Here is a 26404-nt window from a genome sequence, read left to right on the forward strand (position 1 = left end):
CGCTAGGCACACATCACCTGGCAGTCCCCTGACGAGAGGCCTCGGTCCTCCAGGCTCCTGGCTCCACCCACTTCCTTTTCACGAAACGCAGCCTGTTTGCGCAGCTGGAGAGTTTGATCCTCCTACTTCCCACTGGCAGAACTAGAGGGTTCAAGGCCTCTTGTATTGCCTGGCCCTTTCAGTCCAGCCTGGCAGCAGCTTCCGCCCATGTAATTCTGTCACTCTAGAGTTCATTCCATTAGAAGCCACACCCACAGGGCTTTTCAGAATAGCACCATCTTGGGCTCCTGCAGAGGAGCAAGAAGCCTTATTGCGAGAAAGAAAGGTTCTAACAGCTGGGCACAGTGGCTCACACCTGTAAGCCTAGCACCTTGGGAGGCGGAGGAGGGCAGATCACCCGAGGTCAGTTCAAGACCAGCCTGGCCAACGTGGCAAAACCCCGTCTCTACTAAAACTACAATTAGCCAGGTGTGGTGGCTCACGCCTGTAATCCCAGTTACTCAAGAGGCGGAGGCAGAACTGCTTGAGCCGAGGAGGTGGAGGTTGCAGTGAGCTGATACTGCGCCACTGCACTCGTGTGAGAGACAAAGCAAGACTCTGTCTCAAAAAAAAGGAAAGGTTCCACTTTCTAAGGTTTTAACAGAGGATTTCATGCCACACCCTCAGCTTTAGCTTAGATCACCTTTCCGGCTGTCTTCTGGATGTCCTATTTGCTTGGAAGTCACTGAATTTTAGCCGTTAAGAGCACCGAGTGCCGCTCGTCGCTAAGGACCTGCTCACAGCTTAGGGGAAGCAGCTCCTTAGTGACAAATCCGGGAGAGTTTCTCTCCATTGCAGTCATGATGGAGGCCACAGTGCCACTGAACTGTCACAACGAGAACCTTCACCTTTGCCTCCTCTAGGCTGAGGCTTGCAGTCATGCTGGCTCCTCCCACATTTTAGGACTCTCAAAAGTCAATGCCGAGTGCTCCCACTTCGGGGCCTCTGCTTGCTGCCCTCCCCAAATGCCACCTAATCAGGCACCTCCTACCACCCTGAAAAAGCTGGGTCTCCTCACCAGGGCACATGCTACAACCCGTGTCTACCACCCTCCACCTGACACTGCTTGAGGTCTCCATAAACAAGCTAAGTAAACAAGGGCTTCTGCCCTCTTCAACCTCCTAGAACAAAGTTACCTGAGCCCACCCCTGGCTTGAGACCAGCCCAGAATCACTTGGAGGGATCTCTGGGACATGTGGCTGTGGTCATGGGCCAGTGGTCTGCAGGCAGCAGCCAGGGTCCAAGGGTGAAGACAGTGGGGGAGGGGCACCCTCAGACTGATGCTTGTCCTGCCACAGGGTCTGTCCCAGGAGACAGGGAAGGCTGCCATACCAGTGCTGATAAGCATCAGACCAAGTATGACATGACACCTATGAAAGGCAGCCCCCGGACATGCGCGGTGGCTCAAACCTGTAATCCCAGCACTCTGGGAGGCTGACGCAGGCAGATCACCTGAGGTCGGGAGTTCCAGACCAGCCTGACCAACCTAGAGAAATCCTATCTCTACTAAAAATACAAAATCAGCTGGGCGTGGTGGCACATGCCTGTAATCCCAGCTACTTAGGAGGCTGAGGCAGGAGAACTGCTTGAACCCAGAAGGCCGAGGTTGCAGCGGGCCAAGATCGCACCACTGCACTCCAGCATGGGCAACAAGAGCAAAACTCTATCAAAAACTAACATTAAAAAAATAAAGAAGGCCCTTTACCCAGTGCCACTCGCTTCAGACACAACAAGGGCAGACACAACTCTGACCCTCGCTCTCATGGCAGCTGGGCCACCTGGCAACACCCTCAGTCACTTAAAGAAGGTTCTTTTCTTTTTATTTTTGCAATATCCCATACAAAAGCAATAGAAACAAAACAGTCTTAAGAAGTTTACAATTGAATATTTGAACAGAAAATCTGTACACATTATCATTTACAGCAATTTTACATGGTAAATTAACTGATTGTTTTAAAATGTTCTTTCTAAATCGCTCTGCTCTGCTGCCCTAACTCTTGGAGTATTCTAAAGAATCTAACTAGTGCTATTTACAAGTACCAAATTAAGACCATATAACTTACATAAAACCCATTAGTTTAATAGCTCAATTTAACAATGTCTGACTTCAGAGTGCTGTTATGACATACTGGTAAAAGGCCAAAAACTAAGTTTCCATAAAGATATTAAAGGTGTCTGAGAATACTTTGATGCCTATAAAAGTAGCTGACTCTCAATTGGTCCCATGGATTACATGGTTAAATCCAAAACAGTCCATCTGACAAGCAGCAACTGAAGTGCCTGTGGAAAACCAGTTAAGTAGACCTGTCAGCTTACCCTGGAGGACAACAGGGATTATGCAATTAAGCTTGCTGGAAGATTGCTTCAAGTACACTTTCTTGGATTTAGCGCCATTTACAATTTAAAACATGCAAAATACACTCACTATACATAAAATTAATGTTTCTTATTAATGTTTCTTAAGAAAGTAAGGCAAAAATAATTCATCATGAGATAATGGACTACTAACAGAGAAACCACCAGGTATAAGTGCACACACATGCTTGGTGCCTGGCCAGCCTTCCACCTAGTCAGGCAGGAGCTGTTTCTCTTCCTGGCCGCCAGGTGGCAGTTAGCTCATGGCCGAGAAGTCTCTCAAGGGTTCAGTTAAACAAGCTTCCAAATCAAACTCGTCCTCCACTTGACTGTCCATATGTCTAACCTTGGTGGGTGTGCCAGAGTACACATCCTGGAAAACAGAAGCATGGGTCAGCTGACATTCATCTCACCCTGAAAACAGGGACCACTTCCTACACCCCCACAGCTTATGTGGTAAATCATGTGACGTAATGCACAGCAAAGTGTACACTTCACGTGCAACTGAGATTTTAATAGCGACACTGCAAAGAGAAACCACATGTACTATTTACAAGACACTGAAGTTTAGATGTACACACATTTTATTTTTATTTTGTAGAGATGGAGTATATGTTGGCCAGGCTGGTCTCGAACTCCTGGGCTCAAGCAATCCTCCTGCCTTGGTTGGCCTCCCATTGTGCTGGGATTATAGGAAGGAGTCACTAGTTACTGCACCTGGCCATGTACATAGTTTATAAGCACAGAAAGAATTCTAAAAGCCTAGACAACACCACAAATAGTGGCTGTCTCAGGACAGGAGACAGCATTTAAATTGATACATTTTAAAACTTTTTTTTTTTGAGACAGAGTCTCACCTCTGTCACTCAGGCTGGAGGGCAGTGGTGCAATCTCGGCTCATTGCCACCTCTGCCTCCCAGGTTCAAGTGATTCTCCTGCCTCAGCCTCCTGAGTAGCTGGGATTACAGGCCTGCACGACCACACCCGGCTAGTTTTTGTATTTTTAGTAGAGACGGGGTTTCACCATTGTTGGCCAGGTTGGTCTTGAACTCCTGACTTCAGGTGATCTGCTGGCCTCAGCCTCCCAAAGTGCTGGGATCACAGGCGTGAGCCACTGTGCCCAGCAGACGTTTTTCTTTTTTTTTCTTTTGAGTCAGTCTTGCTCTGTTGCCCAGGCTGGAGTGCAGTGGTACGATCTCGGCTCACTGAAACATCCACCTCCTGGGTTTGAGCTACTCTCCCGCCTCAGCCTCCTGAGTAGCAGAGACTACAGGCACCCACCATCATGCCCGGCTAATATTTGTATTTTGAAGAAACAGGGTTTCACCATGTTGGCCAGGTCTTGAATTCCTGACCTCAGAGGATCTGCCCGCCTTGGCCTCCCAAAGTGCTGGGATTACAGGTGTGAGCCACCGTGCCCAGCCCAGACTTCAGTTTGTAAGGCAGCACGTGTTAACAATCCACCTGCGACCCCCAAGCTGAAAGACTCATCCAAAGAAAGTACTTACAAAGTCGTCCTGAGAGCTGGTCTGGGGCTCGGAGCTGCTTTCTGCAGATTCAAGGTCTACAGGGTGTCTGTTAAACGAAATCCAATAGGTGCATCAGGCACTAACTTAACAAACCCAGGAGATGGGGCGCAGCTGAATTCAAGTCTGTTCGCTACAGACAAACCCCACCCATATGGTACAGCCACAACTGTTGTGTGAGCCTATGGGACACGCCACTGACAGTGTCCCCTAGGCTCCCTGAGAGATCAGCTTTCAGTGACTATTTGACAGACTTAACCCTAGCCCAATCAATCCAGCAGAGAGAAAGCTGGTGGCAATGAGAAGCAGCAAAAAGATCTGCTGGGCTCACCACACAAGCATCCTTGGAAACAGAAGCACTCATAAGCCCAATTTTTGAGGGGGAGAAACAAGCACTGTGAACATACTATGCATCATCACTAATTTTTTCCAAGTTTGTACTCAGAGAATGGGACACTAGTGTCACACTGGGGAAAAAAACCCGAATGACATCTGTCAGGATAAACTGGTTAAGTCACTTACAAATCGTTTCAAAGATGCCAGTCTCTAACATAAATTTCCCAGCACAGAGGAGAAACTCAATTGTTTGTTTAAAACATGTGTCTGAGAAAGGGAGAGGCTCAGGACCAGAGGGGAGCTGAGAAGAAACCCCACATAGAAGGAGAGAGGTACAAGATCATTCTCTCTACCTTCCTGGTCAGCAGGTATTCCCATGATGCAGCAAAAGTTCAGGCCTGAGACATTTCAACTAGGCACAAGTTTAAAAGCCAACAGGGCTGGGAGCAGTGGCTCACGCCTGTAATCCCAGCACTTTGGGAGGCTGAGGCGGGCAGATCACAAGGTCAGGAGTTTGAGACCAGCCTGACCAACATGGTGAAACCCTGTCTCTACTAAAAATACAAAAAATAGCCCGGCGTGGTGGTGCGTGCCTATAATCCCAGCTACTCAGGAGGCTGAGACAGGAGAACCACTTGAACCCAGGAGGTGGAGGTTGCAGTGAGCTGAGATCACACCACTGCACTCCAGCCTGGGTGACAGAGCATCTCAAAAAAAAAAAAAAAAAGCCGACAGGGAAAGAAAGCCTTCTTCCTTAATTAAGAACTTTTATTTTCATGGTTGGACAGAAATGACACAAATACTTTTCAGGATATTTATATTTAAAAAACAAATTCCAGAGATTGCTGTACTGTAGGGGAAAAAGAACTCCAACAATAAAAACAGCAAAACAACAAACAAAACCTGTATTCCCAGATTGACTGTGCTTGAAAAAATAAATTCAATCCAGGAAGCAAACTCTTCCTTCCAGCTGCCTCCCACCCAGTACAGAAGAACTCGGCACCAAGCTGCAGCAGCAGCTGCTCTGCTCGCCAACAGCTGCTGGGGAACTTGGCACCAGAACCTCCTGTCTCAGTGATGCACAGCTGCTCCAGTCACTGGACCAATCAGAGAATCACAGAACAAGAATGCAATAAAGACATACATTTCTTGCAAATCACATCCTTCTTCAGCTGGAGGATCCCAAAAATGCAGAGCCACCTTCCAGAGTTTGATTTGCTGGTCCCACGAACGTCGACTATACTTCTTAAATTTATTAGGGGTCTTGGGATGAATGCCAGGTTGTCGAAGGTGTCTACAGGAGAAAGATTATTCTAGCACATGCCCACATGCCACTCACCTTTCCACATTAGCTTGAAGATTAACCAAACTATGAGATTAGTATTATTTTTAAAATTATAGATCACCAGGCGTGGTGGCTTACGCCTGTAATCCTAGCATTTTGGGAGGTCGTGCCAAGATAACTTAAGCTCAGGAATTCAAAAAAGGCCTGGGCAACACAGTGAGACCTCATCTCTATTAAAAAAAAAAAAAAAAGGCCAGGCGCCAGTGGCTCACACCTGTAATCCCAGCACTTTGGGAAGCTGAGGCGGGCGGATCACGAGGTCAAGAGATCGAGACCATCCAGGACAACATTGTGAAACCCCGTCTCTACTAAAAATACAAAAATTAGCTGGCCCTGGTGGTGCGCGCCTGTAGTCCCAGCTACTTGGGAGGCTGAGGCAGGAGAATTGCTTAGAACCCGGGAGATGGAGGTAGCAGTGAGCTGAGATTATGCCACTGCACTCCAGCCTGGGTGACAGTGCGAGACCCCGTCATGAAAAAAAAAAGAAAGAAAACAAAAAACAGCTACGGGCTGGGCGCAGTGGCTCACACCTATAATCCTAGCACTTTGGGAGGCCGAGGCGGGTGGATCACCTGAGGTCAGCAGTTCAAGACCAGCTTGGCCAACGTGGCAACACCCCGTCTCTACTAATACAAAAATCAGCCGCTCGTGGTGCCTATAATCCTAGCTACTGGGGGGCTGAGGTAGGAGGATCACCTGAACCAGTGAGGTGGAGTCTGCAGTGAGCCGAGTTCGTGTTGCTCCAGCCTGGGCAACAGAGCGATACTTCGTCTCAAAAATAAAACACCCTGCTGGACACGGCAAATCACTTGAACTCAGGAGTCTGAGATCAGGCTGGCCAACATGATGAAACCCCATATCTACTAAAAATAACAAAAATTAGCCAGGCATAGTGGCTCATGCCTGGAGTCCCAGCTACTGCAGAGGCTGAGGCAGAAGAATCACTTGAACCTGGGAGGCGATGGTTGCAGTGAGCCTAGATCATGCCACTGCAACTCCAGCCTGGTCAACAGAGCAAGACTCCACCTTTAAAAAAAAAAAAAAAAAAAAAAAAACAGGCCGGGCGCGGTGGCTCAAGCCTGTAATCCCAGCACTTTGGGAGGCCGAGGCGGGTGGATCACGAGGTCAGGAGATTGAGACCATCCTGGCTAACATGGTGAAACCCCGTCTCTACTAAAAATACAAAAAAAACTAGCCGGGCGAGGTGGTGGGCGCCTGTAGTCCCAGCTACTCGGAGGCTGAGGCGGGAGAATGGCGTGAACCCGGGAGGCGGAGCTTGCAGTGAGCAGAGACTCCGTCTCAAAAAAAAAAAAACAGCGAGACTCTATCTCAAAAAAAAACAAAAACAAAAACAAAAAAACAAAAGTCGGGCACAGTGGTCCACGCTGTAATCCCAGCACTTTGGGAGGCTGAGGCAGACAGATCACCTGAGATCAGAAGTTCAAGACCAGCCTGGCCAACATGGTGAAACCCCGTCTCTACTAAAAATACAAAAACTTAGCCAGGCATGGTGGTGCACACCTGTTATCCCAGCTACTCAGGAGGCTGAGGCAGGAGAATCTCTTGAACCCAGAAGGCGGAGGTTGCAGTGAGCTGAGATCGCGCCACTGCACTCCAGCCTGGCGAGAGCGAGACTCCGTCTCAAAATTAAATAAATAAAAAATCAACTGAGATTCTACAAAACAAACAAATATGTAAACAAAAAAAAAACCACTATCTGGGCCGGGCACGGTGGCTCACGCCTGTAACCCCAGCACTTTGGGAGGCGGAAGCAGGTGGATCACCTGAGGTCGGGAGTTCAAGACCAGCTTGACCAACATGGAGAAACCTCATCTGTACTAAAAATACAAAAAAATTAGCCGGGCATAGTGGCGCATGCCTGCAATCCTAGCTACTCTGGAGGCTAAGGCAGGAGAATCACTTGAACCTGGGAGGTGGAGGTTGCGGTGAGCCAAGACTGCACCATTGCACTCCAGCCTGGACAACTAGAACAAAATTTCGTCTCAAAAAAAAAGCACTATCCACCTGGCACAGTGGCTCACGCTTGTAATCCCAGTACTTTGGGAGGACTACTTGAGGCCAGGAGTTCAAGACCAACCTGGGCAACACAGGGAGACTCCCATCTCTACAAAATTTTTACAATTTAGCCAGGTGTGGTGGCATGCACTGCTAGTCCCAGCTACTCAGGAGGTTGAGGTGGGAGGATTGCTTGAGGCCAGGAGTTCAAGACTACAGTGAGCCATGATGGCCAGGCACGCTGGCTCACGTCTGTAATACCAGCACTGTGGGAGGCGGAGACAGACAGATCATGAGGTCAGCAGTGCAAGACCAGCCTGGCCAATATGGTGAAACCCCATCTCTACTGAAAATATAAAAATTAGCCGGGTGTGGTGGCATGCGCCTGTGGTCCAAGCTACTCAGGAGGCTGAGGCAAGATAATCACTTGAACCCAGGAGGCGGAGGTTGCAGTGAGCCGAAACTGCGCCACTGCACTCCAGCCTGGGCAACAGAGCAAGACTCCATCTCAAAAAAATAAAATAAACACATAGTGAGACATGATCATGCCACTGCACTTCAGCCTGGGTAACACAGCAAGACTCAGGAGGAAACAAAAAAGCACCATCACATTGAATCTTACTATTCCTTTGCTATCTATGTTCCAAAAAATTAAAAAAAAAAAAAAATTTTTTTTTTTTGAGATGGAGTCTTGCTCTGTCACCCAGGCTGGAGTGCAGTGGTGCACTCTTGGCTCACTGAAACCTGCTCCTCCCAGGTTCAAGCGATTCTCCTGCCTCAGCCTCCCGAGTAGCTGGGACTACAGGCACCCACCACCACCCCCAGCAAATTGTTTGTAGTTTTAGTAGAGACGGGGTTTCACCGTGTTAGCCAGGACGGTCTCGATCTCCCAACCTCGTGATCCGCCTGCCTCAGCCTCCCAAAGTGCTGGGATTACAGGTGTGAGCCACTGCACTCGGCCAAAAGTAAAAATTTTTTTTTTAGAGACAAAGTCTCACACTCTGCAGCCCAGGCTGGAGTGCAGTGGCATGATCTCAGCTCACTGCAAGCTCTGCCTCCCGGGTTCACACCATTCTCCTGCCTCAGCCTGAGTAGCTGGCACTACAGGCAACCGCCACTACGCCCAGCTAATTTTTTGTATTTTTAGTAGAGACGGGGTTTCACCGTGTTAGCCAGGATGGTCTCAATCTCCTGACCTCGTGATCCACCCGCCTCGGCCTCCCAAAGTGCTGGGATTACAGGCATAAGCCACCACGCCCGGCCCACGCCTGGCTAATTTTAAAATTTTTTGTAGAGATGAGGTCTCCCTGTATTGCCCAGGCTAGTCTCCTGGCCTCAAGTGGTCCTCTTGGCCTCCCAAAGCGCTGGAATTACAAGCATGAACCATTGCACCTGGCCCAGAAAACTAAATTTCAACCCCAATCCTGCCAAAAATTCAGGAAAACACTAAAGCTTTCTTTATATCCTTTTGTGTCTGTGTGTTTGATGGAGCAAGATAGGCAAGAACATGCTGCTTAAAGGAAATAGGGCAATGCCAATTATTTTTCTCCAATTAGAATTTTACAGTATTTAACTTGAACTTCATTTTTTCCCCATCATGTATTTTAATAAGTTTACATCTATATAATTGCTGACTCCTAAGAAATAAAATGTTATCTAACATTCAAAATTCTGAAAATGATTTTTAAAATCTTCACGTCTTTAGTTTTTTAGTTGCCAATCCATTCTTTATTTACGTCATAAGTCCCAGTAAGTCTCTATTAAATAGCTCTTAGTAGGAGTGAACTATCCCCAGCATCATCTGTACTACACAATCTAAGCAACTCTTTAGAAATGCAATGCTACAGGGCTTGTTCAAGACATGCCACTGAGACAAGACTACCTTGGGACTTCTTTAATATAACGATCGTAGGCAATTGTGTTCTTCCCATAGTTGATCTGTTTCTGTCTCCTCATTAGGACACTTTCATCTGTCTCAAAGTCAGCCGGCACAGTGGACACAGACTCCTTTGAATCAGAACTGAAAAAACAACAGATTAACAGAATAAGCCCTGCAATTAAGATCACCATGTAAGGTAAGCCAAGAAAATGTCAAAACACAATAATGGAGGATTCACTCCAGATTCCCAACCATATTAATCCTCAACAGTCCAGAGACAGCATGTATGGGAATTTAGTACACAACAGATATAGTATTTCAAATCAGTGAAGAAAGTATTAATAAAATGCTACTGTGACAATCAGCATTTCTGACAGTCACAATTTTTTTCTTTTTAAAATTACAGGTCTATCAAATTAGAAAATAATCATTTACACAGCCTTTACCTTCCTGATGATGATTTTCTCTCTCTTCCAAAGTCATTGATGAGAAGTTTCCTTTTATATCTGAGGGCAAAATAAATATTGCTGTTTTTAAAAAAAGGTATAAAAATAAAGCAGCCAGGTCTGAGGAAGCTCCACCCTGATACCCTCAGGCACACCATCCTATGAAATCCAGAAGCTCCCTGGGCCAAAAGAAATCCTTGTCAGGTTCAGTTTAAGTAGTGAGATCCACACAACAAAAATGTACATCCCCAAAAACTTAGCAGCCTTAAAAAAAGAAAAAGAAAACACAAATTGAAATATATTTTTATTTTAAAAACACCACACTTACTAATGGGTCCCGTATGCCTACTGGGCACTGCATACCTTCTCCAATCTTGGAGACCAAACATGCCCCCTTGTCTTGTTCCTCATGAACTTCCTGAGGCATCTGCTTTCTATTGCAGTCATTACCAGAACATGGCTTTGCAAAAAAACAGAAATATGACATCTCCAAAAGGAGTCTAGCGCAATCTAACGTTGAAACCACGAACTACCTTGAGCTCCAAGTTCATGTGGGTATCTTTTTTTGAGATGGAGTCTCACTCTGTCACCCAGGCTAGAGTACAGCAGCACGATCATGACAGCTCACCACAGCCTCATACTGCTGGGCTGAAGCAATCATTCCACCTCAGCCTTCCAAGCAGCTAGGACTCCAGGCAAGTGACATCACACCCATCTCCAAAAATTTTTTTTTTTTTGGAGAGATGGAGGTCTATATGGCCCAGGCTGCTCTTGCACTCCTGAGCTCAAGCGATCCTCCCACCTCGGTCTCTCAAAAGTACTGAGATCAGGAGTGAGCCACCACGCCTGGCCTGTCATGCAGGCATCTAAATTATGCCATGTATCACTGTGCCTCCTCTTAAAATCTAAAATCCACCCAAGTTTGCTGAGGTGTTCAGTGCAGCTTGGACGCCAGAAGGTAATGAAGTAATTATCTCCTGTGCTATCTCCTATCTAGAGTAGCACTAGCTATATAACACCATCTTTGTATGATTCAGAGATTAGTCCTGCAAATCATGTGCTACAGGGCCTCATTCTCTCCAGTACCACAGATGACAAAGACTGGTTTCAGGTATGATGAAAATCCATTTTCTTTTTTTTTGAGACGGAGTTCCCTCTTGTTGCCTAGGCTGGAGTGCAATGGTGAGATCCTGGCTCACTGCAACCTCCGCCTCCCAGGTCCAAGTGATTCTCCTGCCTCAGCCTCCCAAGTAGCTGAGATTACAGGCATGAGCCACCACGCCCAGCTAATTTTTTTTTTTTTTTTTTTTTTTGAGACGGAGTCTGGCTCTGTCGCCCAGGCTGGAGTGCAGTGGCCGGATCTCAGCTCACTGCAAGCTCCACCTCCCGGGTTTACGCCATTCTCCTGCCTCAGCCTCCGGAGTAGCTGGGACTACAGGCGCCCGCCACCTCGCCCGGCTAGTTTTTTGTATTTTTTAGTAGAGACGGGGTTTCACCATGTTAGCCAGGATGGTCTCGATCTCCTGACCTCGTGATCCGCCCGTCTCGGCCTCCCAAAGTGCTGGGATTACAAGCTTGAGCCACCGCGCCCGGCCCTAATTTTGTATTTTTAATAGAGATGGGGTTTTTCCGTGTTGGTCAGGCTGGTCTCGAACTCCTGATCTCAGGTGATCCACCAGCCTTGGCCTCCAAAAGTACTGGGATTACAGGCGTGAGCCACCGTGCCATGCCAAAAATCCATTTTCATACTCTTATACTGCTAGTTTGTAGTCTGTTAGTCTCCTTAAAGCACAGTAAGCTGACATTTCGTGCCCCTTACTGCTGGGAAGTAAGCTGGCCTGCCAGTAACGGCTCACTAAAGGGCCAGGAGGTTTTAAATCACACAGGTCGCACTAAAAGCTGCAGCTTTGGCCGGGCACGGTGGATCACGCCTATAATCCCAACATTTTAGGAGGCCAAGGTGAACGAACCACCTGAGGTCAGAAGTTTGAGACAAGCCTGGCCAACATGGTGAAACCCAGCCTCTACTAAAAATACAAAAATTAGCCAGATATGGTGGCACATGGCTATAATCCCAGCTACTCAGGAGGCTGCGGCAGTAAATTGCTTGAACCTGGGAGGCAGAGGTTGCAGTGAGCCGAGATTGCACCACTGCACTCCAGCCTGGGCAACAGAGCAAGACTCCATCTCAAAAAATAACAATAATAAATAAAAGCCATAGCTTTCCTTCACAAAGGGTATAATCAACAGAGTAGTCCAAACAGTGCTGTTTTCCAAAACAAGACAATTTTCAGGCACAGACCCATGAGATATCTGAAGAATAAATAGGGATCCACTCACAGGACAATCTAGACAGGTAGAATATGCCTGAATATGAGCTGCAGATAATCCCTGGCAAGGGGTGACTTGAGGGAGCAACTAGGCTATAGGTATGCAAGAACTGTTCTAAGACTTGTGAATGCAACACAAACTATACGGGTTAAGTCAACATTCTTTTTTTTTTTTTTTTGAGACGGAGTCTCGCTCTGTCGCCCAGGCTGGAGTGCAGTGGCACGATATTGGCTCACCGCAAGCTCCGCCTCCCGGGTTCACGCCATTCTCCTGCCTCACCCTCCTGAGTAGCTGGGACTACAGGCGCCTGCCACAACGCCTGGCTAATTTTTTGTATTTTTAGTAGAGACGGGGTTTCATCGTATTAGCCAGGATGGTCTTGATCTCCTGACCTCGTGATCCACTTGCCTCGGCCTCCCAAAGTGCTGGGATTACAGGCGTGAGCCACTGCACCCGGCTAACATTCTAATTTTATAGTTGAGAAAGTGAAGACCTATATAAATACAGTAATTCACGAAAAACATTGATACTCACATCTGTGAACTCCTACTTCATTTCTTTTACCAAGGCATACTATCCACCCAAACATTTTGATACCAGAAGAAATTACAAATAACTCCCCCAAATGTTCAATAACCAATGCCCACATATTCCTGTCCCTTTTCAAATGAGGCAGCTATAAATACCATCACTGGCTGCCAAAATGAGAACAGGTAGTCTAGGTATGATTCCGTGGCTGACACGCAAGACACTTTTTTCTCAAGACCCTGTTTATCAGCCAGCTGTTGGCTAAAATTATCTTGTAAAATACTTCAACTAATTATAAGCCACATTTTAACTCGGTTTGAATAAACCCAGTCCATGCAACTGGGTTTGAGTTAGGCAACTCACCAAAAGATAAAGGACCAACACACTGATAATCAAGGGAGATTAAACAGTGGTTAAGGATGCATTAGGTAATGAGTCAACGAAGAGGAAGTAGCTTAGTTTGCGGTAACTTGGATACACACACAATCTTGTGTACAACTGCAAGAGGTTCACAGAATCCAAGTTTGAGACCTTTCCTTGTATGTTGGCATTTCTGAGCTGTGTTTGTTGCCCGAGCCGGTGTCAACGTATTCCTTCATCTGGAGAGAGCACTCCATCTAGTGTGCTGGGTTGTGTGAGCACCGCACACAGAAGGTCGGTGGTAACAAATGACTGTAGTAAGTTCCTGACAGTTAGGCCGGGCACACAGGCTCATGCCTGTAATCCCAGCACTTTGGGAGGCCAACGTGGGCGGATCAGGAATTCGAGACCAGCCTGACCAACATGGTGAAACCCCATCTCTACAAAAAATACAAAAATTAGCCAGGCATGGTGGCCTGTGCCCGTAATCCCAGCTACTCAGGAGGCTAAGGCAGGAGACTCTTGAACCCGCGAGGCAGAGCTTGCAGTGAGCCGAGATCTTGCCACTGTACTCCAGCCTGGGCAACAGAGCAAGACTCTATCTCCAAAAAAAAGAGAAAGTTTCTGATAGTCCTCCAGCCTGCAATCAGCAGTAACACCACTGTGCACCTACTTCCACTCTCAGAAGGATTACCACCAGGAACACAGTGGTCTCCAAGCTTGAAAGAGTGGGACTCACCTGCAGGACTTTTCACAGGATGGCCAGGCCCCACCCCATTCGCAGGCCCAGGGAAGGGTCTGAGAATCTGTATTTCCAACAAGTCCCCAGTAAATGTTGATGCCTTTGGTCTGGAGCCCAGACCTTTGAGAACCACTGTTCTAAGACATATACCAAATTTAATGTGTTACCGAAAATGCCACAGATTAACACTTCAAAGTGGTCCAAAATGTGTACCTTGCCATTTCTTTGTTAACTCTGGTCCTCATTTCATCTTCTTCAACTGCACTTGCCCAGTCAGAGCATCTGGAACGGGGTTTAGGGCCTTCAGGAGTGGTAAAGCTGCAATAAAACAAAAATGCTGCTGAACCATGATACGTACTTTGTTTCCTTTCAAACTGTATGTCAAGAAATATTCAAAGGCTGGTGGGGCACAGTGGCTCACGCCTGTAATACCAGCACTTGGGAAACCAAGATAGGAGGATCACCTGAACCTAGGAGTTCAAGACCAGCATGGGCAAGATAGTGAGACTTCATCTCTACCCCCCACCCAAAAAAATACAAGCATTAAATCAGTGAACTATCTGTATCAAGCCATACTAAACTGGAGTTTAGCAGGACAAAAGCAAACATGATGTAGAACAGAACCTATCAGTTGAATCTACCCAGGGCTGTCACTAGGGCAGAAGTCACGGAGCTCCTTGGCAGCGTGCCCACTGTGTTTGGGAGGTCTAATAAAACCAACTAGAATGTAAGACTTCAAACTAAAGTATGATTCCTTTTGGGTGTCCACACTTCAGTAGTCCAGAGCTATCATATGGCTAAAATCAAGTTATTTGGTTCATCTCTGGTATGTGTTTATAAAGCCACCGTATCAGACATTAAGATGGAGATTTGCTTCAAATTTTTGCAGTGTGTGTGGTAGTCAGAAAAACCCATATCTAGTTTTCAGCTTCAGTTCTGGCATTTCTATGGGTTAGCCTCATCTCACTGATCCAACATCCAGCCTAATGCTGGAGCTCATGAAGCTGACTCTGAGAAGTTCAGAGAGTGTAGAGTTTCCCATTTAGTATTTAATTTGTCCCTATGCCATTAGTCCCCAGCTTGCAGTCACTGCCAATGTCAATGTTGACAGGATTGTGACAATATTGCCTTTCATAAAACCGAAGACCAAAGAATTCCATTATTCTAACAAAGCCCAAGTTTCATAGATTGTGGGCACATCTAGACAGATATGTGCATGCTTGATGGTGCAGAGCAACTACTCACTTCCACCAACCTCGTGCCCCCTGGCTGGCCATACAGAGGGATGTGTTGTCAAACTGAGAAGGATCTGCAAGGTAAGTCTCTAACTGAGGCCCTCTCAGGTGGGTGTTTCCACTGTGTAGTCCCAAGCCTGTATCCGTATCATAAATAAGTGCAGGTCGGGCATTCCTCCAGGTTATCTGGCCAGTGTAGACTCCTTCATCTGAATATGAACCTCCAGGATAAGAATTTTTCAGACACGTCTATACTAAACAGTAGGATCCTGCACTTGCCAAATGTCTGCCTCCTTCTGTTCTGCATTGACCCATTTTTTTTTTTTTTGAGATGGAGTCTCGCTCATGTTGCCCAAACTGCAGTGCAATGGCGTGATCTCAGCTCACTGTAACCTCCACCTCCCAAGTTCAAGCGATTCTCCTGCCTCAGCCTCCCGAGTAGCTGAAATTACAAGCATGAGCCACCACGCCCAGCTAATTTTTTATTTTTAGCAGAGGCTGGGTTTCTCCATGTTGGCCAGGCTGGTCTCGAACTCCCAACCTCAGGTGATCCACCCGCCTCAGCCTCCCAAAGTGCTGGGATTACAGCTGTGAGCCACCACACCCGGACTGCATTGACCCATCCTAATTCCTGTTAAGTGTGAGAAGAATTGTCTTCAGTTCTCTCTCCATTTTCATTCATGATGAGATCATTGATCCATTAACCAGCTGAGAAATGACTGATGCTGAAGAAATGGTATTCTATTGGTAAGGCTTATTACCAAACTTCTGATAATGAAGCAGGCTACCAAAAACTTATCCAGCCCACCCCAGGAGTGTTTGGATTTGATCATGGAAGTAGCACACACCAAAATCACCGAGACTTTAGACTACTTGTTTTATTTTGCCAGATTATCATGGGAGAGTCTTTAGTTCTGAATTATCTGTAAGTCTGAGTACTTCATAGAATTAGAAAGCAGGTACAGCTGACACCTTCTCACCATGTTGTAAATATTTACTGAGACTGCGTACAGTACTGAGGGATGATAATCTTCTGATTTATCCAATGCTGACTGTCTAGAGCAAATTGTCCACTCTGTAACCTGTATGAACACATTTCTGGGTACCTTAGAAGTTGTCTTTTTCATGTGTGCTAATATGCAGCATTTATACATTGTGAGAAGTTGATTTTAATAAAAAGGTTGAAACTTCATCTCCAAAATAAATAAACAGCCGAGCACAGTGGGGCGTGCCTGTAGTCCCAGCTACGTAGGAGGCCCAGGCAGGAGGATCACTCTAGCCCAGGAGGTCAAGGCTGGATAAGCCTTGATCCTGGCACTGCACTCCAGTCTGGGCAACAGGGCAAGACACTATCTCAAAAAAATATATATGGTGGCAGGCTGCGGTGGCTCATACTTGTAATCCCAGCACTTTGGGGAGGCCGAGGCATGTGGATGACCCGAGATAAGGAGTTCGACACCAGCCTGGCTAACATGGGGGCGAAACCCCGCCATGTTAAAATAAAATACAAAAATAACATAAAAATACAAAAGGTAGCCAGGTGCAGTGGTGCACACCAGTAGTCTCACCTACTAGGGAGGCTGAGGCAGGAGAACTGCTTAAACCCCAGAGGCGGAGGCTACAGTGAGCCGAAATTGCACCACTGCACTCCAGCCTCAGCAACAGACTCCGTCTCAAAAAATAAATAAATAGTAATGTAGAATAGCTAACACAGCCGTTTACCTCTCAGGTGCATATGATTAATAATTCAGAATGTTACATACACTATGATTACAATGTGTACGGAGGAGTATAAGTCAGAGTCCCTGCTGTATCAGGACTCCATCTACTGGCAAAGTACCCCCTACATTTGAGTCAAACCAAATCCAGGAGCTCAGTTCCATCTCAAGCTCAAGGTAGTCTTCAGTCAATATCGGGAAATTTATGGCCAGGCAGTGGCTCACTCCTGTAATCCTAGCACCTTGGGAGGCCAAGGCCAGCTGCCTGGGCTCAGGAGTTCCACACTAGCCAGGGAACATGGTGAAACCTCATCTCTACTAAAATACAAAAACTTAGCTGGGCGTGGTAGCTCACATCTGTAATCCCAGCTACTCGGGAAGCTGAGGCAGGAGAATCCCTTGGGCCCAGGAGGTGGAAGTTGCAGTGATCCACCAGCGGAGTTGCAGTGAGCCGAAATCACACACTGCACTCCAGCCTGGGAGACAGAGACCCCATCTCAAAAAATAAATGAATAAATAAATAATAGTCCAGGCATGGTGGCTCACGCCTGTAATCCCAGCACTTTGGGAGGTTGAGGCAGGCGGATCACCTGAGGTCAGGAGTTCAAGACCAGACTGGCCAACATGGTGAAGCCCCATCTCTACTAAAAATACAAAAATCAGCTGGGTGTGGTGGCAGGTGCCTGTAATCCCAGCTACTCGGGAGGCTGAGGCAAGAGAATCACTTGAACCTGGGAGGTGGAGGTTGCACTCCAGCCTGGGCAACAGAGCGACAATGCCGCCTCAAAAAAATAATAATTAAAATTAAAAAAAAAAAAAATCAGGAAATTTGAAAGCTTAAGGCTTGATGCCCCAAATTCTGGCAATTCAAATTGATGTATCTTATTTATACATCAAACATAAACTCACATTTTTATTTTTCTACCCCGTTTTTCTGTTGGTCATTACTGATATTAAAACTAGACACTGGGTCGGGTGCATAAGCTCATGCCTGTGATCCCAGCACTTTAGGAGGCCGAGGCAGGCAAATCACAAGGTCAGGAGTTTGAGACCAGCCTGGACAACATGATGAAACCCCGCCTCAACCCAGGCCGGGCGCTGTGGTTCATGCCTGCGATCCCAGCACTTTGGGAGGCCAAGGCGGGCGGATCACAAGGTCAGGAGATCGAGACCACGGTGAAACCCCGTCTCTACTAAAAATACAAAAAATTAGCCAGACGCAGTGGCGGGCGCCTGTAGTCCCAGCTACTCGGGAGGCTGAGGCGGGAGGCTGAGGCAGGAGAATGGCATGAACCTGGGAGGTGGAGCTTGCAGTGAGCAAGCTCTGTCACCAGCATGGGTGACAGAGCGAGACTCCATCTCACACACACACAAAAAAAACCCTGCTTCTACTAAAAATACAAAAATTAGGCTGGGTATGGTGGCTCACGCCTGTAATCCCAGCACTTTGGGAGGCTAAGGCGGGTGGATCGCTATGTCAGGAGTTTGAGACTAGCCTGACAAACATGGTGAAACTTCATTTCTACTAAAAATACAAAAATTAGCCAGGCGTGGTGGTGTGCACCTGTAATCTCAGCTACTCAGGAGGCTGAGGCAGAATTGCTTGAACCCGGGAGGCAGAGGTTGCAGTAAGCTGAGATCGTGCCATTGCACTCCAGCCTGGGCAACAGAGCAAGACTATCTCAAAAAGAAAAAAAAAAAAATAGCCGGGTGTGGTGGCACATGCCTGTAGTCCCAGCTACTCTGAGGCTAAAGCAGGAGAACTGCTTGAACTTGGAAGGCAGAGGTTGCAGTGAGGTGAGATCATGCCACTGCACTCCAGCCGGGATGACAGTGAGACTCCGTCACAAAAAAATAAGCTGGATAACTAACTTTAATTACAACAAATAAGCAACCTATTTTAGCTGTAAACCAAATGCTGTGCTTGGAAAATACAATTGCAATAACTAATGAATAATACTTATGTAATTATCATTTCTTCCCTTACAGTCACACAACTCAAGAGAAACTTAAATTGGATTTCTAAAAGTAAATTTCCAGATTCTAAAAACAGTAGAAAGGCATGAAATCAAATTAGGTAATTAACTGAAAATTAAGTTGACTCAATAGAGGCCTGTCCAGGATTGGATACAAGCATCCTCACTAGTGTATCAAGAGGTTCAAGTCTGGGTCTCCCAGTGTAACAAGTTCCTGAACTACAAGAATAATTTAAAGCCTGTGTATGTGAATGACCATATACTACATACCGTATTTTGGTACCTTTAAGTCCATTTCTTAGATTAAGTAGGTTACATTCACAATCTACCCTATCTTAGGACAACAAAGCCTAATTTTACACACTAAGCTAACAACCTTCCAAAGGGAGTACTTCTAGATCTTATCCATCAAGGAGCTGGCTCTATTTGTCAGATGCCTCCAGGCCTTACCCACAACGTGCAAACACCAAGTGCAAAGGCCCTAGCACAGAAGCATTCCTATAGTTGGAGGAATGAGGATACCAAAAACTTCTGTAACTCCTAAAGCACTGTAAGGATTTAATATTTTTATCTTCAGCTAAATGAGACCACTGGAGAGTTCAGAGTTTGATCTCAATAAGGTTTGATAACCTTCCCTTCATATCTGGACCTAAGGCCTCTTCTGTACCCACCCCTAGACCCAAGTTTTTGTTTTGTTTTGTTTTGTCTTTTTGAGACAAAGTCTCACTCTTGTTGCCCAGACTTGAGTGCAATGGCTCAATCTAGGCTCACTGCAACCTCCCCTTCCTGGGCTCAAGGGATTCTCCTGCCTCAGCCTCCCGAGTATTTTGTATTTAGTAGAGATGGGGGTGTTGGGAAAAAGGCTTTTTGGGTGCCTGTATAAACTGGCCATAAAAATATGGGACAGTAAGTTGTGAAAAGCCACAAGAGGCCTCTGAGGAGGAAAGCCGCCTAAAATTGCCATCATGGTCCCATGCTCAGATCAAGACCTGCTCTCTTATCTTTTAAACACTGTGTTCAAGGAGAAAAACACTCCTTTAAAGCACTGGAATGTGGACAGACATGCAGGGTCCTAGTTAAGCCCGCTCCCACTAGCTACTCATCGGTAAGTTACAGATATGCTGTTTGAGCACAAACGAGATTCATTTAAACCGCTACTGCTATAAATTATGCCTATGATACACTGCTTCTCTTTCACTGTTTCGCCCTGAACGTCTACTTCTTAGATTTAAGTGATTGTACTCAATAAATAGTGTGGAGACCAGAACTCTGGACCTTTTGCAGCCTCCATTTTCCAACTGGGCCCCTGGCTCCCACCTTTATGAACTCCTAACCTGTCTCTTCTCATTCCTTTGTTGCCACCGGACTTCGCGTACCCTACGGGTGGTGTTGAGGCTGGTCCCCAACAATGGGGTTTCTCCATGTAGTCAGGCTGGTCTCGAACTCCTGACCTCAGGTGATCAGCCGGCCTTGGCCTCCCAAAGTGCTGGGATTACAGACAGGAGCCGCTGCACCCAGCCCCCTAGACCCAAGTCTTTAAATATCATCTCTATGCCCTGGTAACTCATTGTGCCTGAAGATGCCTCCCATGTAGACTCCTACACTCCATTACCTTTCTTGACATCTCCTTTGCTTCTCTAAGCAGTTTCTCAAGCCTCACAACTTCCCATAACTAGCTGCTCCAGCCCATCTTCTCTATCTTGGCAAATGGCCCCACAATCAAGTGTTCAGACCTAAAAGGCTTGAGTCATTCTTGATGCCTCTTTCCTCTGTAAACCAAAAAGTGTCTGAGACAGGTCTCAATTACTTTAGGAATTTAGCTAACTTGTTAAGGACATGACTAAAAGAACACGAAATTACAGAAAGAGTCTGTGATTTGTGCCTTTCTCCAAAGATGATTGTGAGGACTTCAATATTTAAAAGAGAAGAGTAGGTTGAAGGAGAAAGGATCCACATGTTCCAAGAGAAAACGAGCAGCTAGGGGAATAGTCAATTATGTATTCCTCGTGCGCTCGGTAAGTCGGCACTTAAGGTGAACAAAGTTCACCCGTGGAGACACTTCATCTTTCATCTGTAGCTATCTGCTTAGAAACAAAAGGAAACGCAAAGGTAGTTTCTTGCATGACTCCGCCTTCAGCTTAATTTCTTCCTTTTGGCATAGTGGTTTTGGGTCCGAGTTTTTATTTTCTTTTCACGCTTCCCATCCCCAACCCATCAGCAAGTCTCACAGGTCCTGCCTTCGGAAGTCTATCCTGAACCACGCATTTCCTCCCGCCTTCACTGCTGCATCTCGGCCAAGTCACCATGCCTTTCAGGAAACTTAGGAGCAACAAGCCCCCAATGCGGGACGGACCACCCCACACAAAGCCCCTCGAGTTTTCTCTAACCATAGCCCCTTAAAGCCCCGCCACTATGACCACTGGCACCCCTGCTTACTTCCTCCAAACCCTCCTCGGCTGTCCCACCCCTATCAAGCCCTCCTTTCGCTCGCATCTCGACCCTCCCCCTGCACACCGCCTAACCTAGAAAATGGCCAAGCAGGTGAACCCGGTAAACTCACTTCTCGTCGGGACTCGGGTGTCCCCTGACTTCCACGTGTTCACGAGAAGCCCGTCGGAGACCCTGACCTCTCCCGGGAGCACCACACAGACTCTAACTGGCCAACTCGGGCTGACACCAGTTCAGCAGACTCCCGCCCCGCGAAGAGGCTTCCGGAGTGTTCCGGCGCCTGCCAGGCCCGGTGCGGGCGCCCCAGTGCAGGGGCCGCGCGGAGACAAAGGTAAAAGGACGCAGGACGCCGACCTGGCCGATCCCGGCACCGAGAGAGCGCGACAAGGTCCCTGGAGCCCGCGGCCCCGTCAAGGGCTCCACCGCGCCCCGACCCCCGGGTCCCGTGCCCACCTCTCGGGTCTGCGCTCGGCGCCGCGGTGCTCGGCCTCCTCGGCGTCTTCGGGCCTCCAGCGCCTGCCGTCGGCTCTGCGCTTCCGTCCCAGGCTCCATCTCGCGGGGGACGGCGGGCTGCGGGGAGGAACGCGGTCGGCGGGGCTCGGGAGGTCGGGGACCGCCGTACGACCCCCGTCCCGCAACATCCGGCCCCGCACGACCCCCGCCCCACGGAGCACGCGCTCCCTCGCCCGCCGCGCAGCCCGGCCTCACCTGGCGTCACCGTCGCAGCGGCTCTGATACCTCGGCGGGCTTCGCGGGCGGCAGGCCATGGCAGCACGCGTCGGGCGCGCAGGGCGGGCCGGGGCCGGGGCCGGGGCCGGGGCTGAGGCGGCGGGGGCGCGGGCCGGGCGCGCAGAGCAGGGCAGGGAAGAACCGGACCTGAGGGAGCGAGCTGCGTCCCCGCGCCGGCGCTCACAGCCTCTGCGCGCCCCGCCCCCAACCGCCTTTATATCGGCGCCGGGCCCCGCCCCTCGGCCTCCCGCGCGCGCCGGGTCGGGCGAAACCATCGGGCCACGCCGTGGGGGTCCACTCGGCTGCGCGCGCCTCGCCAGCCGACTGGGGCTGGGGCGAGACCTCAGAACCGCGGGCAGCCGCGAAGCCCGACTGCCTGGCGCTCGGCCCGGGAGCCGGAACGACGCCGTGGGCTGAGGAGAGGCCTAAGGAAAAGGTTGAGCTCCACCCGCGGGATTGAGACGGCCGGGCCGCCGCGGGCCGCTGCGACGCTGATAGGTCGCGCCTTGGCGGGCGGGGGCAGCTTTGGCGGGAGATTCGGCCGCGCGCGACGCGGCGCAGGTTGTGGGGGAAGGGCAAGCGGCGCGTTTCTCAGCCTGGGTCGTGGCGCATCTCCCATTGGTCCCGGCCTGGGTGGAGCGCGGCTCTGCTTGGTCCCTGCCCAGGTGGGGGCGTGTCTCCTCCCTGGCGGGAACCCGGAACCCGGAACCCGGAACCCGGAAGGCGTGGCTATGGCCAGTACTGACTGCTCCCCACGGTCCCGTGGCCGCTGCAGGCGCGTAGCCGCGGTCTGCTGTTTTGAGCCGCTTAAAGTTTTGGAGTAACCTTTTAGGTAGCGATAGTTGACCACTACGCTGAGTCTTTCCGGTCCCACTGCCCTGGCCGTTAGCCGCACACCGGCCACCCACTGAGCCGCTAGTCTCCGCCGCTAGTCTCGGATGCCGCTGCCTCCCTGCCCGCCCGTGACGTCCTCCGCTGTGTCGCCGGTACCTGACGCTCCCACTCTCTGCCTGGAGTTGACTGGACTTGAAGTATCCTGAAGAATCCCTGGCTCAGCAGGGAGGCCCCACCTGGAGGCGAGGTCCTGTAGATCCGCACCATCCGTCCCGCTTCCCCGCCGCCGTCACAGTTGCAGCTGATGGCCCCGCGGATCCAGCCAAATAGATCCCCAACAGGGGTACACATACACCTGGGAACAGGTTCCCACAGCTTCCTGTTGGAGACAACGTGAGGGATGCAGGGGAGAGTGGAACCAGCCAAAAGAGTGGGCAGTGGGGTCAGGTCCAGGAGGCTGAGCCCCAGGGATGCTTGGGATCCCTCTCAGGCCCTACACCTTTCGGAGGGCCTGGCTTTTGCACCTGCTGTCCTCAGGACTGTGCCTTGGTGCGCCCACCGCCCCCTTTTGAACTTGAAAAGGTCATCCTAAGACTAGGACAGACACATCCTGTCCCTTCCCTCCCCAGGCCCTGGGCATCCCATAACCCTCAATACTGTAAACTAAAAATCCTTGCAGGGTGCGGTGGCTCACGCTGGTAATCCCAACACTTTGGGAGACCGAGGTGGGAGGATCATCTGAGGTCGGGAGTTCGAGACCAGCCTGACCAACATGGAGAAACCCCGTGTCTACTAAAAATACAAAATTAGCCTGGCGTGGTGGCACATGCCTGTAATCCCAGCTACTCGGGAGGCTGAGGCAGGAGAATCGTTTGAACCCGGGAGGTGGTGGGTCAAGATCATGCCACTGCACTCTAACCTGGGCAACAAGAGCGAAACTCTTGTCTCAAAAAAAATTAAAATCCTAAGCCCCAACAACTGAATGGACCCCCTTGTGGTCAGTGGGACACCAGTGGCAATAAGATACCAAATTATGAATAAGACCTAAGGTCATGCCAGGCAAGGGTTAAGTCACACACCCTACATTTAAACTATATTCTTACTGTCACACTGCTTTTCTTTTCCTCTTAGTAGCCCAACAAGCACTGGCCTTGAGATAAGCAGTATTGAAACAGTGCAGTGGCTGAGATGATGGCTCATGCCTGTGATCCCAACTCTTTGGGAGGCTGAAGCCAGAGGATTGCTTCAGGTCCAGAGTTTAAGACCAGCCTGGGCAACAGCGAGACCCTGTCTTACAAAAAACTTAAACAAAAAGGCTAGGCACTGTGGCTCACACCTGTAATCCCAGCACTTTGGGAAGCTAAGGTGAGAGGATCGCTTGAGCTCAGGAATTCAAGACCAGCCTGGGCAACATAGCAAGACTTCTTTACTAAAAACCAAAAAAAAGTAGCCGGCTGTGGTGGTGTGTGCCTGTGATCCCAGCTACTAGGAGGCTGAAGTAGGATTGCTTGAACCTGGGAGGTCAAGGCTGCAGTGAGCCCAGATGGTGCCACTGCACTCCAGCCTGGGCAACAGAGTGAGACCCTGTCTCAAAACAATAAAAACCAATTTGCAGTTCCACCAGATGCCAACTGATCCCCCAGCCCCCATTCCACTAGCCATAACTACAGGTTTCATTGGAACTACAGGTTTCATTGAGCAAGCGACTGATTTCAGTAACTTGGTCCAGATAAGAGCCCACAGTGATGGACCACTTCTGGCCTGTGTAGAACCTCATTATAATACATTGAAATGTTAAGTCTCCACCCCAAAGTGAATGTGGATTATGTTTGCTCAGGATGCAAGCGTCAGGACTGCCTTCATGAATATTCATAGATCCTGTCACCTGCTGAATATGCATGTTTAGCCAACCCATTCAGCATAAAGCTCCTGCCCCAACCCCTCCTCCTCCTCTGAAGTGCCCGTCTCTGGTCTTGGCCGGAGGCTGTGCTTTCCAGTCTGAGGGATGGCCACCTTGCAGGCTGTACCTTTTTTATTTTTTTGAGACAGTCTCACTCTGTCGCCCAGGCTGGAGTGGAGTGGAGTCTCGGCTCACTGCAACCTCTGCTATCCGGGTTCAAGCGATTCTCATCATCAGGCTGTAACTTTTCAGAAGAAATAAAGTCTCCTCTAAGTTAACAGCACAGAGCCAAAGTCCAAGTGCCTGGGAGCCCTAGGGCCTGGCACACAGTCAGGGTCTGTAACAGCCCCTCAGTAGATGCTCACTAGTCTCTGTCATTGGTTAAAGCAGTGCCTGGTTGTGTATGCAAAAGAATGCTAGTGAAAGCACCACACTGGAAAGAATCTGAAGACACTCGGAGCGCAGGAAACTAGAGCCCACTGTCATATCTTTCAACAGGATTACGTGTACCATTTCCCCAAGAACCGTCCTGTGAGTCGAGAAGCAGAATGGGGAAAACGGCAGCAAGCACTCACTGTCCAGTTGCTGGGGTGATCACCTGAGGTCCCAGTGCTGTGGGGAACCCCGGGTGCCACCTTGTCTGCCCTAGGTGCTCAGCTGGCAATTGCTGGGCCACCCTGACCCACAGTGAGGTCAGTAGAGACAGCCTCGTGTCCTCACAGGAGGCAGCTCCAAACATAAGTGAACCGGAAAGGCTGCTCGCTCCTTGGCTACTCACGTGTCCACACATCAGTTCCTGAATCTGGAAGGAGCCACAGTGGTGACCACACAGTGACTTCCCCCAGGATGTGTCTCTGCCCCTCCTGCCCTGCTCCTGCAGATGGCCCTGGGTTGGGGGTTGTCAAGACCCCAGAGTCCTCAAACTAGAAATCAGCGAAGGTTCCTACTGTACCCGCCTCCCAACCAAAGGGTTTTTTCCTCCTTATTCTGAGCAAAGCACGCCATGCGCACAATTCCACCTCTAAGGTGGCTCCTCCAATACCCCCAGGCCATTCTCCAACTATGACCAAAGTTTGGTTTTAATATCAGGCCACACAAAACACAGTACATCACTTCAGAGTACATTTTATTAAATATGGTGTCATTTGGCTACAATAGGTTTGTCTTTATAAAACTAAGTTACTTCTTTTGTAGTAAAAACAACCCCAACCCACTGCCCCTCTTTGGCAGCCCTTAAAACTCAGGATCGGCCGGGCACGGTGGTTCACACCTGTAATCCCAGCACTTTGGGAGGCCGAGGCGGGCAGATCACGAGGTCAGGAGATCGAGACCATCCTGGCTAACACGGTGAAACCCCGTCTCTACTAAAAATGCAAAAAATTAGCCGGGCGCAGTGGCAGGCACCTGTAGTCCCAGCTACTCAGGAGGCTGAGGCAGAATGGGGTGAACCTGGGAGGCGGAGCTTGCAGTGAGCTGAGATGGCGCCACTGCACTCCAGCCTGGGCAACAGAGCGAGACTCCATCTTAAAAAAAAAAAACAAATAAACAAAAAACTCAGGATCAAGGCTAGGTCTGGCTCCCAGCCACGGCCCTTGCTGCCTTCACCTGCTGAGTGTTCCAGGAAGCCTCCCAAATCCCAAGGGTCAGGCCACCTGAGTCCA

General features: G+C 49.0%; 1 protein-coding gene across 5 annotated transcripts; it reads right to left on the reverse strand.

The window, feature by feature from the left end:
* Window positions 1–1842: 1842 nt before the first annotated feature.
* Window positions 1843–22623, reverse strand: SLBP (stem-loop binding protein). Of its 5 annotated transcripts, none has more exons than XM_025386094.1 (8): window positions 21989–22618; window positions 21734–21850; window positions 14117–14221; window positions 9943–10002; window positions 9500–9637; window positions 5401–5550; window positions 3903–3969; window positions 1843–2767 (listed from the first exon to the last, which is right to left on the reverse strand). In XM_025386094.1, exons 1-8 carry the CDS (start codon window positions 22282–22284, stop codon window positions 2651–2653), a joined length of 1050 nt encoding a protein of 349 aa, XP_025241879.1. In that variant the 5' UTR covers window positions 22285–22618; the 3' UTR covers window positions 1843–2650. The 5 variants fall into 5 exon arrangements, with proteins under 5 accessions (XP_025241879.1, XP_025241878.1, XP_025241882.1 ...); XM_025386093.1 differs by having other exon boundaries at window positions 9943–10023; XM_025386097.1 differs by lacking the exon at window positions 21734–21850 and having other exon boundaries at window positions 21989–22623.
* Window positions 22624–26404: the final 3781 nt, after the last annotated feature.

Source organism: Theropithecus gelada, chromosome 5, assembly GCF_003255815.1.
Source record: "Theropithecus gelada isolate Dixy chromosome 5, Tgel_1.0, whole genome shotgun sequence".
In the NCBI taxonomy this organism is placed as follows: Eukaryota; Metazoa; Chordata; class Mammalia; order Primates; family Cercopithecidae; genus Theropithecus; species Theropithecus gelada.